The 15,157-nt window shown below is 39.9% G+C and overlaps 1 protein-coding gene across 4 annotated transcripts in view; it reads right to left on the reverse strand.

Moving 5' to 3' along the window:
• Nucleotides 1-15,157, reverse strand: part of VEZT (vezatin, adherens junctions transmembrane protein) — a 54,754-nt gene that overhangs the window by 31,206 nt on the left and 8,391 nt on the right. For 2 of the 4 annotated variants that reach the window (XM_034062785.1, XM_034062784.1), the window contains exons 2-3: nt 8,344-8,478; nt 1,952-2,041 (exon numbers count right to left, since the gene is read on the reverse strand). In XM_034062785.1, the coding sequence (XP_033918676.1) occupies nt 1,952-2,041; nt 8,344-8,478 (225 nt within the window). Of the gene's footprint in view, nt 1-1,951; nt 2,042-8,329; nt 8,479-15,157 lie in introns of those variants that run through there. The other 2 variants (XM_031043712.2, XM_034062786.1) reach the window with 2 other exon arrangements.

Genomic DNA, 15,157 nt, shown 5'->3' on the forward strand with positions numbered 1-15,157 from the left:
TCATGCAGGCTGACTTGGGCCCTAAAAATTCCTGCAGGCTCCAGTAGGAGAATACAACTTCTGTTGGGCAGATGGACTCCCAACCGATTCTGAACTGCTGACATGAGAGCACACAGGTACTACAGAGGACTGCTCTTGCCTCTCCCTGCAGACAGACCGCTATACAGATGTCATCCGCTCTTAATGTGTAACACTGTTTTGAAGCATTACAACTAAGGTGCCTTAGTTAGTTTAGCTTTTCCCAAATGCAGAAACACTCTGACAGCAGTGCAGGAACAAATGGGCCAGGATGGGTTCAGGTGTAGTTGACGTCATCTATCTGGACTTGTGCAAAGCATTCGACACTGTCCCACATGACATCCTTGTCTCTAAATTGAAGAGTCATCAATTTGATAGGTGGACCACTCGGTGGGTAAAGAACTGGCTGGATGGCTGCACACAGAGTTGTGGTCAACGGTTCAATGTCCGGCTGGAGACGTGTAAGGAATGGTGTCCCTCAGGGATCGGTGTTGGGATTGGTCTTGTTTAACATCTTTGTCAGTGACATGGACAGTGGGATTGAGTGCACTCTCAGCAAGTTTGCCAATGACACCAAGCTGTGTGGTTTGGTTGATACGCTGGAGGGAAGGAATGCCATCCAGCGGGACTTTGACACACTTGTGAGGTGGGCTGACGCCAACCTCATGAAGTTTAACCATGCCAAGTGCAAGGTCCTACACCTGGGTCGGAGCAATCCCAGGCACAGCTACAGGTTGGGCAGAGAAGAGATTCAGAGCAGCCCTGAGGAGAAGGACTTGGGGGTGTTGGTAGATGAGAAAATGAACATGAGCCAGCAGTGTGTGCACTTACAACCCAGAAAGTCAACCGTATTCTGGGCTGCATCAAAAGGAGCGTGACCAGCAGGTTGAAGGAGGTGATCCTGCCCCTCTGCTCTTGTGAGACCTCACTTGGAGTACTGTGTCCAGTTCTGGTGTCCTCAACATAAAAGGACATGGAACTGTTGGAACAAGTCCAGAGGAGGGCCACGAGGATGATCAGGGGACTGGAGCAGCTCCTGTATGGAGACAGGCTGAGAAAGCTGGGGCTGTTCATCCTGGAGAAGAGAAGGCTGCGTGGAGACCTCATAGCAGCCTTCCAGTATCTGAAGGGGGCCTACAGGGATGCTGGAGAGGGACTCTTCATTAGGGACTGTAGTGACAGGACAAGGGGTAATGGGTTGAAACTTAAACAGCAGAGGTTTAGACTGGATATAAGGAAGAAATTCTTTACTGTTAGGGTGGTGAGGTACTGGAATGGATTGCCCAGGGAGGTAGTGAATGCTCCATCCCTGGCAGTGTTCAAGGCCAGGCTGGATAAAGCCTTGGGTGATATGGTTTAGTGTGAGGTGTCCCTGCCCATGGCAGGGGGGTTGGAACTAGATGATCTTAAGGTCCTTTCCAACCGTAACTATTCTATGATTCTATGATTCTATGATCTGCACTGTGGTGGTGCTATGCCTGAGCTAATGCACTGAAACAGAGGGTGAAGCAATACTCAGGTGAAGCTCTAGAGCCTTCTGTCTTGAGCTGTATCTGCAAAGCACTAGGCTGCAATATTTGAACTTTCTCAGCCAGTGTCTCCACACTGGCTTCCATCAAAGAGCGTAGCTATCTGTAGGTTAACACCTTTCAGCTTTCAAGAATTTCTTTAATTTCTCTTATATGTTTTATTTTAATTTCTCTTCCAGATTTTGAAAACCTTCAACCTGGCTACTGACACTGTTTCTGTTCTTGTGTGCTCAATTTGCCTGGCACAGTAACTCTGAAAACCAGAACTAGTATTATCTGAAGTAAAACTCTTAGAGCCAAAACCAATAATACAGACCAAAGACGGTGGTCAGAGGATGAGGTACAGAGGAGAGGAAGACGTATGGATTGGGAAAGTAAATGAAAAAAAAAAAGGAATCACTTACCAGTCGGTGAAGTATATCATCATTTTTCTTACAATGTGGAAGAGGAAACCAACTTCTAAAGAACTCAACTAGTTTTGATAGGATGTTTTGCTGAAGGGAATAGAAATTACTCGAGTTAGAAAAAAGCCAACAAAACTAAGCCAAAAATAAGTAACAACAGGCAATTCCTTTATTTCTGCATTGCTTTTCTTGTTAATTCAGACCCAAGTACCTGTAAGGAAGTTTCACTTACTGTGTCTGGCCTAACTTCAGAGTATGCTAAGGAACATCTGCTTCCCGTCAGTTTGCTTGTACACACAAGAGTGTGAAATAAAGCTTTCAGTAACCCCACCTATTTGGAGCATAATGGATTATGTTGTACTGTTAAAAATAACTACAGCTAGAATCAGTTTGATCTTAAGCTGGCAAACACTGCATCGCTATGAAAAACCTTCTCTCTCCTTGAGGATAAAAGAAGCAGGTTAAATGGCTCATGTGGAATGAAGAAAAGACCAGGAGAGGAACAACCTCTCCTTAGCAGACCACCACAGACTGAGGGCAAGGCTTTGGAGAAGTTCTGAACAGAGACAGGGAAGAGTGACTGTAAGAATAGGAACTGTCCCAGAACCTCCTTGTACCAACTGGTGTGTGCTATCAGGTACTTGCTTCCCATGCTGCTTCCCATGCCTACTAAATCCACACTTTCATCTCAGCTGTAGATGTAACACTAATTAGGGGACTCCTTCTTGGTCATCACACATTTTACTCATGTATCTTCCTAAAATAGGATGTCAGGGGGGTTGGACTAGATGATCTTTCGAGGTCCCTTTCAACCCTTAGGATTCTGTGATTCTGTATGAAAGATTATAGCTAAATAGATGCATATTGCTTCACTCTGTAGCCATTCAATGAAAAAGAAAGAGTTTTTGACATGCATTGTGTATCTACTTCCCTCAGACTGAGTTGATAGGAAGTGTTTTTCAAAATACTTACATGTATTTAATGATTTCTGAGGCCCTACCTCTTAATCTTCAGATTGCTGACATGCAATCAAACAAAATGCATGCCCCCAAAAATTAACTGTGGAGCACCTGCTTGTGTACCCCCACTGCTCGTTCTGGTGTTTTGGGTTTTTCTTCCTTTCCTCCCCCCCAGACTATAAGGTGCGAAATAGAAGAGTAAAACCAAGCAAGAAGAGCTTGGAGCTCTGCCTTTAGCGCTGTGATAAACCTGACAGCCCTTTTTAAGACAGCATGACACAAGTTTGATGAAGCAAGCCAAGGCAAAACAGCTTTGAGTGAACATCAGAAACTGTCACCCTGAAGCCCTTATGCTTCAACAATTTTTTGTAATAACTTACTTTGGCATTAATTTATGTACCTAAGTTGAGTTTTTCTTTACATATGTCTCATCTTTCTGTGTACAGTTACAACTGCAGACCTATACCAAAAGGAAGTGTTTTTAGGTCAGTGGAGAGACAAACCAAAAGGGATTTCTTAATGATAGCTCTTCCTGATGCACAGGCATCATTCTGGCTTGCTAGGAGGAGCTATCCCGACAATCCACACTTCTTAGACTATGGAATAAATCTAAGGGATTGCATTTTGATGTTGCTGAAGGGCACTGACGTAAGCTGGAAGGGGAGAAGAGTGTCACAAACTGCAGCACTGGATTATCCTCCAAGTTTCTTGTGAAGTGGTAGAAAACAAAATTTTCCAATTACAATTTGTAGAAAATAAACAAAGGTCTTTGCTCTGTATTTGAGCTGCAGACAGGATACTTCATTCAGAAGTACTTCACCCCATACTTTGAAAGCAGGGTACAGAAAAATTGTCCATTTACTGTTGCAAATGATGTCTCTGGAGTTTCCCATTTTCAACTCCTAAGTCTTTGGGGTTTTTATCAGGAACATGTAAACCTACATCAGGATAATTTTAAACTGCTACCATCTGATTAAACTAGACTGTGGAATTACTGAAAAAAATAACCCAAACAACAGACCAGCAAAGCAAAACCATACTAATGTGCTATGTAAATAATCTTTTCTGTGTTTTAGTTTAAAAATAAAAATCTGAGCTTGCACAACCACTCAACAGGCATGTCAGTGCTTGAAAACACAAAACAAGACAACCCACTGTCTTAGGCTGTGACCCAATACAGTACAGTAACACATTAAATTATTCAGATCCTTGAACTAGTGTCTCACAGTTTGCATTCCCATTGGGAGTGTTACTGACAAGTAAAACAACTTTCATCAACACACAAGTCAGGTCATGTTGCCAATGCTTCTGGAGCGTTCTTCTCACAGCTTTAGAACACCACTCAGTCAACCCCCCTGTAAACTAACAAAGATGTATAACTGTTAACATTAAAACCCATAAAAATATAGAAAACTATTTTAGGTACATTAATTTGAATCTAAAATAAAATCCTAAGGACTATTTCTCTTACGCACATGATAAATCTGAAATGGCAAGCTAGCAGGTATCTAAAATATCATCATTCATTCACATTGGCACCTTTCAATTCTGTGCACTTCAGAAAGAAGATAATGCTACATATTCAATACTTTCCAGCTATCCAGAGCTCGCATTGAGTGGGTGGGAGACCTAGACAAAGGCAAAGGTCTAGTCCCTCTGACTTTCCACATCAGGTCATCTGCACTACTACTGAGTGCTAGCCCAAACACAATCCTCAGTAGCTGCCTCCAGGACCAGCCCTGTTCTAGTGATGAAATATTATCACATCTAAGATGGGATAAGGTGTGACAGTATAATCAATACAGATATGCACAGCAGCCTAAGAAAATGACTGTGAAAGAAAAAATGTAAATGGGAAGAAATTTGTTCTGTAAAAGATCAAGCAGAATTATCCAAATAGGATTTAATTCCAGAAAACAGGTCTAGGAGCTCATGCAAGCAGTGCTTTGGAGTATCAAGTGATCATGAGACCATAATTTTACTGTAATTTCCTTCAGAGATTAGTACAGCCAAGAACACTGCACCTATAATTACCGTGATAAATCACATCTCTATACTCCCTCAGATTGGAGCTTGGCATTTCATCAGCCCTCAGCTGATGACCACAACCTTGAAGCATCTTTACCTTTATTGAGCTTTTCAGCTCAATGCTCACATGCTTTGCTTGGCAAGACAACAAGACACAGCAGCGTTTATATCAGTCACTAGGAATCCCTTTCTTTCCCAGATTTTTTTTCAGTCCCTGAAGATTCCAGACTACATCTTTCCTTGCCAAAATCTTGCTACGTGTCACCAGAATGTATTTGCACAGCGTTCATACTTGACTGGATATATGAGAAGTAAACAATCTCAACTGGAAAGACACAGCAACACTGCACCTTTTCTATTTTTATTTAAATAAAGTGTTCACGGCATTTGTAAACTTGCTTTTCAGAAGAAAAGGAAAATTTATACACATGTACTAGACATCACTTGGCATGGAAGATCATCCATGCCCTGTGATTGTATTTTGCACTACACTAAGCCTCACCTAGATCATTTTGTATACGGACTATGGGTAGGGACATACTCAGAACTCAGAAACCATGTTTCCCAGACATTTTACAACTTCAGTAGATTAAGCCAGGGAAGGCTGAGAGAAGGAAAGTGATAACTTGTTCATGAAAAATTGAGGAAATGACTGGATAGGGATGTTCATAATTTGCCTGCGTGTCATACAAACGTTGCAGCAAAGCCTCAGATCCTTCTAAATCTAATCTACTTCTTTAAATGTGTGGCCAGCTGCCTTTCCTTCATTCTCTTTCCTTTTTGAGACACCCTACCAAAATGGGACACAGAAATCAAATGACAAAACCAGACTTTCTGACTTCAGACTACAAAAGAAAAGTGTTCACATACCCAAAGTGGCACTGGAACAGCAGCAGAAAGAACCTATATCACTGGAAGTTACACACAGGGTTCTTACACCACATATCCTTGTCTAGACAGAGATGAGACAATGTGAATGTCATCCTAGTATTTGTAAGCAATGGACAGCACATTTTCACACACCCACTCCCTTCAAGTTGCAAGGCAAACCGTGGCAAATTACTTCTACATCTGACACAATACTGGAGTACTTGCTCCCAACACAATAAAATTAAGTGTAAAATGCTTAAGGGGAAGGAAGGGGAAAAAACAGAATACTTGAGACTTTTCAAAGCAGTGCACTTAATCTTTTTGAGGTTCTTCACCCCACAGCACTTTTGTATTAAATTTGGTGGAAATCATACACATGAACATGGCATCATACTGCTTTACTGACTTCCACAAAACTATGCAAAATAAAGTAATACAGCTAGCAAGTGACACTGCATACATTACTTCATAGTAACAATCAGATAATCAGCCAAAAAAGTATGTCACTCTAATTTTCAGTTAACAGTGGTTTGATTAAAATCTTCCTGCATTAAGCCAGAATAGGTATCTTCAATGTAAATGTACCTCAAAACTGCCAATAGATTTTAAAGGGAAGATAAAATTTCAGGTGGTTTCTTAAGGGCTATGGTGACAATAACTGACAATTCTGAAAAGTAAGGGTAGTGAGCCTAATATTTCCATGAATATTTCCAAAGGTAGTTTAAATTAAAGTATAAAAAATTATGAATTAAACCCTGAATTAAATTCAACTTTGCCTTGTGACCACTGACAAAAGCAACTGTATTACAAATCCAACAGCTACCCACATCAGTTACCCACAGTAACGAAAAATCAATTTATTCATTAAATTTGAAATAATTTTATGGTAGAGAAATCAGTTGAGGAAGCATGGAGACACTGCAAGAATCACTTCTCCTCCTCCCCTCAATTAATCTGTTTCATGAGCTCACAAATCCTCAGCACACGAGACCGGAGTTCTGTAATCAAGCTGCTTCCTGATTCTTTTCTACATGATTACTGAACTCTTTGAAAAGCTGTAAACTCTACAAGGACAAGGCTGAACTGTACTAAACTTAGGGATTCTTAATATAGTATGATTATTTTTTACAGGTGTCTAATTCATGTGGTGGGCACACAGTACTTACTGGTCAGTTCAGTGCATATGCACCCTGCATCTTATCTACATTACCATCTTTGATCAGAAAGTGGGGCATGAGAGAAGGGAGACATGGCACACTTGTGAGGACTACAAGCCTCAGAAACCGGGGTTTGAGGCTGTGAAGCAAAGTGCACAGCTTGGTCTTACCTGCATACAGGTAAAACCAAACTATAACCAAAGTATGCCTGAAGATTAATTCCAACAGGACTGAAGACCAAAGCAAAATGTTTCACGTTTTACCATCATGTCTTTTCAAATGGATTAATGAGTGTGACGAAGCTCATATAGTCTGTACAGAAAGTGGTTGAAATGAATATCGCTTTATGAAAATATGACCCATCAACACTCCTCTGAATCCTGCTAGATGAATAAGCTTCCCACTGCAATTTCTAAATTTCCACTTCAAAGACTGCATGTCAGTGCCTGCAAGTATACCATAGTAAATGTTTAAAAAACCACACATTCTTCTCCCAGATCAGAAAAAAACCTGACTGATGTTATCCACGTCAGTTCATCCATTTCCTAATCCTACCCTTTAAGACCCTACACACAGCACAATAGATTAAAAATCCCACAAAATATAAATGCTTCTGACCTAAACCAAATGAGGAACAAAGGGGACACATACAAAACTGGAAAAAAATTGTAGAAATAAAGCCTTGTGACTATTACTTGGCTAATTCCATGAAGCATCTGAGAACTGAGTAGCAGATATATGTCAAGATGGCATTATTTGAGAAAAGATCCCAAGAAAAGCAGTAACTCTCCTCAACTGCCATATGATCCCCTCATCAACCAAAAACTGCAGGGGTCCTTATAGGGGTTTCCTGACCACTCATCATACCACCTGTGTTTGGGAAAAATAGGATGCTCCTCCAGCTCACTGCCACCTAATTGGGAGGGTATAACACTGGAGCAGGAAAGCAGCAGAGATTACAAACAAAGGGAAAGGGGTTGTGAACATCTGATTTGAAAATGGCTGAAGAGGTATGAAATAGGAATGAACAAAAGGAAAACTGAGCTCCGGTACATTTATTCCCAGAGTGTCATGCTAAGGTAACATACTAATATCCAGTAAATAAGATAGATAACTTACAACACTCAAAAAATTTGTTATCAACCTTTCTTGCTTCCTTAGCTTATGCAAGGGCAAAGAAGTACTTCAAACTACACTGGCAAACCATATATTTCCAAACACATTTGCAAATAAGATATGACAATTGGTTTTGTTTTATTTTGCTTTGTTTCCCTTTTAATACAGCAAGAGGTTTATCTTTATCCCCTCTGATTTTGCCTATTTGTGAAATAATATAGTTCTCCTTTGAGAAGATAAATAGGAACAGGAGAGTGCTCACTTTCTGGGCAGCATGCAGAGTCCGCTCTCTTTGGCTTTCCGCTGCTGCACATTGCTCTGCTTTCTGTGACACAGATGAACATACTTCAAAATCTGTGTGTCCCAAATCCTGCAGATACTGGTAGAGTGGGGAATTCTGAAAGAGAATTAAAAGTAAAAAATAATAAAAACCCAAAGTTAAAATAATTCTGTTTCCCATAAAACACAATTGTGAATACAGCAACCACACAACCAGCAAAGAATGGACTGAGAGCAGCCCTACAGAGAAGGACTTTGGGATAGCAGTGGCTATAAAACTGGATGTAAATTGGCACTGTATGCTTGCAGCCCAGAAACCGAAATCATACTTTGGGCTGCATAGAAAACATGGCCAGCAGCTTGACAGAAGTGATTTGCCGCTTCTACTTTGATCTTTTGAGACCCCACCTGAAGTACTGCGTTCAGCTGTGGAGTCCCCAGCACAAGACATAAATGTGTTAGAGCAGATCAAGAGGAGGGCCACAGAAACAGGGCTGAAACACATCTCTTTTGAAGAAAGGCTGACAGAGCTGGGGTTGTTCAACCCAGAGGACAGAAGGCTCCAGAAAGACATTATTGCAGCCTTACAATAATTAAAGATGGGGTTATAAGAAAGATGGGGACAGACTTTTTACCAAGACCTGTAGTGAGAGGAAAGGGGGAATGGCTTTAAACTGGAAGAGGGTATATTTAGATTAGACATTAGGAAAAAATTCTTCACTGTGAGGGTGGTGAGACACTAGAACAGGTTGCCCAAAGAAGCTGTGGCTGCCCCATCCCTGACAATGTTCAAAGCCTGGTTGGATGGGGCTTTGAGCAACCCGGGTTAGTGGAAGGTGTTCCACTATGGTAACAAAATGTTATAATAACAGTCATTAACTTGCTGATGGAAGTTGTGAAGGTGGCTGATTCACTATGACCATGTACCAATATAGCGAAATCTCAAATAACTGCTTTCCATACAGCAAAACTCAGACTAATCATTCATGCAAGCTGAACAAATTAACTTGTTACCTCTAGGGATTTTTTAACTCCATCACTGAAGTGCTATTTTGAGCACTCTTACCTATTTAAAGCATGCAAATTCATACTATTGCATGCTCTGCTTGAGTTACAACAGATTCAGGGTCCAGTCATCACCTGAAACCGAAACATTTGTACCAACTCACAGGTACAGAAAAGTCACCTTACATGATGACAATGGTACAAAACACTAGGATAGGCTAATGACTCATTTCCTTGTGGGATTTTTTTCAGTGTGACAACTCAATCCTACCCTTTTCCAAGTACCCTTCTCCATGCTTAAGTACTTTTTCAAATGTATCTAACTCTAATTAAGCAATGTGCTATTAGGACTGGCTGGAAAGAAGGTGTAGAACATGCCACTTTACCAGTATTACTTAATTATAATGGAAAAGAAAACATAATAGACTAGAATACTTCTTTTATTTAAGACAGTTAAATTTGCGTAACAACTTCAGGACAAAACTCAGAGTATGAATGGAAGCACATAACCCTGTCTTCTTAAAACCGTTTTCATACGGAGAGAGGTTGTGCACTGTTGGCACACATGAAACAACCTGAATGCCCCAAAACGAGGTGCTTTAGGTTGGGTAGCATGGAGATTTCAGTCAGAACCAGCCAGAAGTTTCCCCATTTAGATGAAGACACATAAACAAAACAGTAGGTGACCAGAGAACGTTTTAATCAAAATCAGCATTGATGCTCACTTCAGGCAGGAAATTGTATCTAGGCTCTTGGTAGTCCGTCATCTTGGCCATCATCTTGACCAATTCTTCCCTCTTACTGCGTATGTGGCAACATCAAAACCTTCCATCTAATTGTAATTAGTACATTTTCTACTCTACAGAAATTGTAAAAAGTACACCATCTTTCCAAATGCTAATGAGACTTTAGCCCCTGCCTAGGAAGAGTAATTTTATTTGTTCTTGTAATCACTGTAGAATACAGGTTCCCGACTGGTTTTACATAAATCCCTTCTGATTAACTTTTTTGAAGGTTTTTACAGGGTCTAATTATGGGTAGCTTTGCAATTTCTAATCACTGCTTGGAACTAGAGATCAGTTTTCTGACTACTGAGTTAGAAAATGATAACTAACTAAAATTTAATTTGGATGTTTATCACACTGTCCTCAAGTAGAATAATGTTCTCCTCTTTCAGTGTATGAGAAAGTACTCAGGCTACAATAATCCTCTTCTAACACATTTTTCTTGCTTCACATGCTTTCTCTTTCCCTAAAAGATTAGTAGTGAAAGATAAGTTCACACTGGCAAATCTCACTTTTATTAGCTTAAATGATCAAGAATTTTGCTGTGTCTAAAATCCCTTATGCTGTAAGAGTAAAACCACCATTATTTCCCCTTCTGAATCCATGAGGAGCATGCAAGATGTGGGTAAAGAAATCACAGAATCCCAAGGGTTGGAAGGGACCTCAAAAGATCATCTAGTCCAACCCCCCTGCAAGAGCAGGGTAACCTAGAGTACATCACACAGGAACTTGTCCAGGCGGGCCTTGAATATCTCCAACATAGGAGACTCCACAACCCCCCTGGGCAACCTGTTCCAGTGCTCTGTCACTCTTACAGTAAAGAAGTTCTTCCTGATGTTAACGTGGAACCTCCTATGCTCCAGTTTACACCCATTGCCCCTTGTCCTACCACTGGATATCACTGAAAAAAGCCTAGCTCCATCATCCTGACACCCACCCTTTACATATTTGTAAACACTGATGAGGTCACCCCTCAGTCTCCTCCAAGCTAAAGAGACCCAGCTCCCTCAGCCTCTCCTCATAAGGGAGGTGTTCCACTCCCTTCATCATCTTTGTGGCTCTGTGCTGGACTCTTTCAAGCAATTCCCTGTCCTTCTTGAAATGAGGGGCCCAGAACTGGATGCAATATTCCAGATGCGGCCTCACCGAGGCAGAGTAGAGGGGGAGGAGAACCTCTCTTGCCCTACTAACCACACCCTTTCTAGTGCATCCTAGGATGCCATTTGCCTTCTTGGCCACAAGGGCACATTGCTGGCTCATGGTCATCCTCCTATACATCAGGACCCGCAGGTCCCTTTCCCCTTCACTACTTTCCAGCAGGTCAACCCCCAACCTGTACTGGTACATGGGGTTGTTCTTCCCCAGATGCAAGACTCTACACTTGCCCTTGTTGAATTTCATCAAGTTTCTCCCTGCCCAAATCAGTAAGAAGTGGGTTGAGGCCGTTATGACATTAGATTAAGAACCTTAATGAAACTATCATAAACTTCTTCCATAAAGATTGAGGTTGCTCATGCAGCAAACACAGCTTTACATTTTGCTCAGAAAATCTGTAGATCAAACTCCTCTATTAGAAATATCACTGGTGGCATACATAAATTAGCCTGTGCTAACATAAAAACACATGCTATTTGTTTATTTTCATGTCGTAGATACTGCCTAATTTTAAATGACATTGACAAGCTTGTCATTTGTAAAGCTGTGCCGTCTGCATAACTTGCTGAGGATGTCTTCACTATATAGCATATAGCAAATGTCACCATATAGCAAACTCCTCCCATGAAATATATAAGTAATGGCTAGAAAATCCAGTAAAGGAATTTAAAAGTTTAAGGGTAGAATTTATGCATGTGCACATTCACACTAAAGTTCCAATATTACCAAAAAACTACTAATTACGCAACTACAGAATGGCAATATATCATTAAAATATCCTACTGCTTTTTTCAATAATACGTAATGCTCATGAAGCATTTTTTATCTTCACAAAATTAGAAACAATTAATTCCGATAATGTCTCTGATGTCCCACAAATTGTAGCTCTGAATTTCTAGTTTACATCCTTACCCAAACCTCTCCTAAATGTCTTCTTTCTCATAAAAATTACAGATATGCATGTATTCTTGTACCAGTACTTCTGTGAGTAAAGTTTCTTGGTTTCAATTCATGCTGTCATTCATCAGCATCATCAGCTGTTTCCACCTGCAAATGCCATAGTAATATTTAAAAAAAAAAAAAAACTATATTTTTCTGGCTGGGGAAAATAGGAGGGATCTGCCTTTTTTCTTCCCAATTTTCTTCCCCTAAATTCCTGCATTGCTTTACTTTTAACACTCCAACACACAAAAAGAAAAAGCTACTGATTTTACATTTCAGTACGCATTCTTGACACTACACTTTGAGTTTAAGAAATTCAGGTTAAGTTTATCCTTACAAGTATTAACAGGTTGCAATTTACAATGAAAAAAAAATAATTTAGACTCAAGAAGGTTTTTATGCTAAACTGTGAGGTAAAGGGACAGCAAGTTTGTTTCAGTGGACAGCATGAAAAGGAAATACAAAATCTCATCTTCCTATTAATACAGTATCATATTATTCTAGAGGAATCTATTTCCACATTATTTTTGAATTTTTCCTTTCAAACACTCTCAGATAATAACTGCAATAGTTAGTATTACTCATGTCTGACAGTCATGTTTGTTTATTTCTAGTTGTCTCTGGTAGGATGACATAGTAATAAATAATGTACAAAGTCGAGAAGAAAAAAATTAGTAATTCAGCTTATTGTTATGATACCATCATCTGACCAGTTACTGACAAGAAATTTAATCTAAAGCAAGAGAGGATACTCAGACAGAGGTTTTTAGAAATATGCTGTACTTATTTCTAAAGTTTCTTCTAAGGTTTCTTCTTTTTCTAAGTCACTTTCTGAGACCACCTAGATACAACAGACAAGCATTCCACCTACAGCTAGAACATTTTGTTATTTTGTTACTTATCCAAAATGTCTGCTGGAAATGGAAAACAGTTCCAGGACAGTCAGAAGACAAAATGCCATTATTCTTTTGAGCACTTCATACAGATTATACATTAAAAAACCTAACAAGCAAAGCAAGGTAGTCAGAAACAGTCAGTGTACTGAGCAGGAATATAATTTTGAAAATGTTAGGAATAAGGTACCCATCAGAGACTGACAACAAAATCCCCCAGTTGCCCTTCTATGAGTTTTCTAGTTCACTACAGTCAGACATACTGCAAAGGCATTCAACTGTAATTACACATTTATAGTATAGCAAAGGTTTATCTAAGCTCTTGTTTCCAGAATCAAGAAAGAGAATCCTTTCCTCCTCATCTGTAACTGCCTAAGCATATTTATTGTAGATCCATAATACTAAAAATAATTTCACTTACATACATATGTTTAATTACAGCTCTCCTTTTCTCATTGTTGAAAGTGGTTGAGTCTCATTCTAAACCCAAGGTACATTATTTGGGATTAAAAAACAATCCACTAAATTAGTTTTGTTCTTTAACCCTTTCCTAGTGCTGATTTTTGTGCCACCTGCCATGCAGTGCTGACTGCATTAGAAAACGACATCATCTGAACTGAGGACTAAATGTCATGTTTGCAACAATAAACCTACAGAAAAAACTAATACCCTAAAAAATCAAATCCACGCCAAACATTAAAAGATAATAAAACATATATAATATTGCTTACTGCTATGTGATAGAAAGGTTGTTACAGTAGAGAATTTACTAGCGTTAGAACAGCATATTTTTGATAGATACCTACTCAAATACTTACATCTATTGCAGCATTGCATGCACAGATGTTGCACTTTAATATGTGAGGCATTTTGTGTGTATTCTGAGAAAAACCTTTGCAATCACAAATCAGGTTAAGCCACTGTTAGCTTTCATAGCCTTGTTACAATAGCAGCTGAAAATCAAAGCCACACCCAAATTATTTTGCTGATGCATCATGAAGTAAATGACTCAGGATTTATCCATCACAGACAGGGGCTTCCCATACCCAATATTCTTTACTACGATAACATTTACTACTTAGTAAACCCCTGCTCTAGTTTCTAACCATAGCTAGTGGAGCAGATTAACCTTAAAAGTAGTATTTAATGCCACTGCACAAAAGAAGAGGTTTAAAGATCTCTTCTTAAAATATGGATATATTTTTCCAAAGCTGAGGGTTCCAAAATGCCAAAAAGCACCACAGAACTGTAAACCACCTCCAAAATAACTACGATTTATGAATGATCACTTAAAAAAAAATAAAAATTAAGCATTTCTATCACAGCTACAGCAAAGGTTAAAATAGGATGAACAGGTTACTAAACTTAGACCAAAACAAACAGTATTGAAATTCCCCCCTCTCTCAAGACACAGATTTGAAGAAGATGAATGAACACACTCACAGACAGTGCAATCTTTGTCTCCTGGAACAGGGTATTCCATTTTTCTCTTCGGTACTGTTCCCATGCACCTGACAGAATCTCGCCTGCCTCCCCGTTCCTTTCTGCTGGTCCCTCCAGGATGACCCAAGCCGAGTATGAGAAGCAGCCGTCAGTGTAATTGCACCTGTGCCCCTGCACAGTAGCATTTTCCTGACGGCATCAGTGGATGCAGTTTGAAACTTCCCACATCCGTCTGATTTCTCCTGACTAATGTGGCTTTCTAACTGGGGGGAGGGAGATGAGTATGACAGATTGCTAAAGGCTTTTAAAAGATACTGCTTGGAAGAATTATTGCATATCGATCTCATATGCAGCCATTAATAAGACTTTCCAAGCAACAGTATTTAAAAGCCTTGGTCATATTCTCCTGGCTGGTAACCACCTCCTCCTGTGCTCCAACTGACAAAGAGCCAGGCACTGACAGGGCTAATATTAGACAATGACTTCAAGGCAGTGAAAGAGTCATTTCAATTTCCTATTCTGCTTTCACCGCCACAGGAGCATAGGCCTTGGTTTCTCTAGTACTTCTGTATCA

The sequence above is a fragment of the Melopsittacus undulatus genome, chromosome 5 (genome assembly GCF_012275295.1).
Source record: "Melopsittacus undulatus isolate bMelUnd1 chromosome 5, bMelUnd1.mat.Z, whole genome shotgun sequence".
Lineage (NCBI taxonomy): Eukaryota > Metazoa > Chordata > Aves > Psittaciformes > Psittaculidae > Melopsittacus > Melopsittacus undulatus.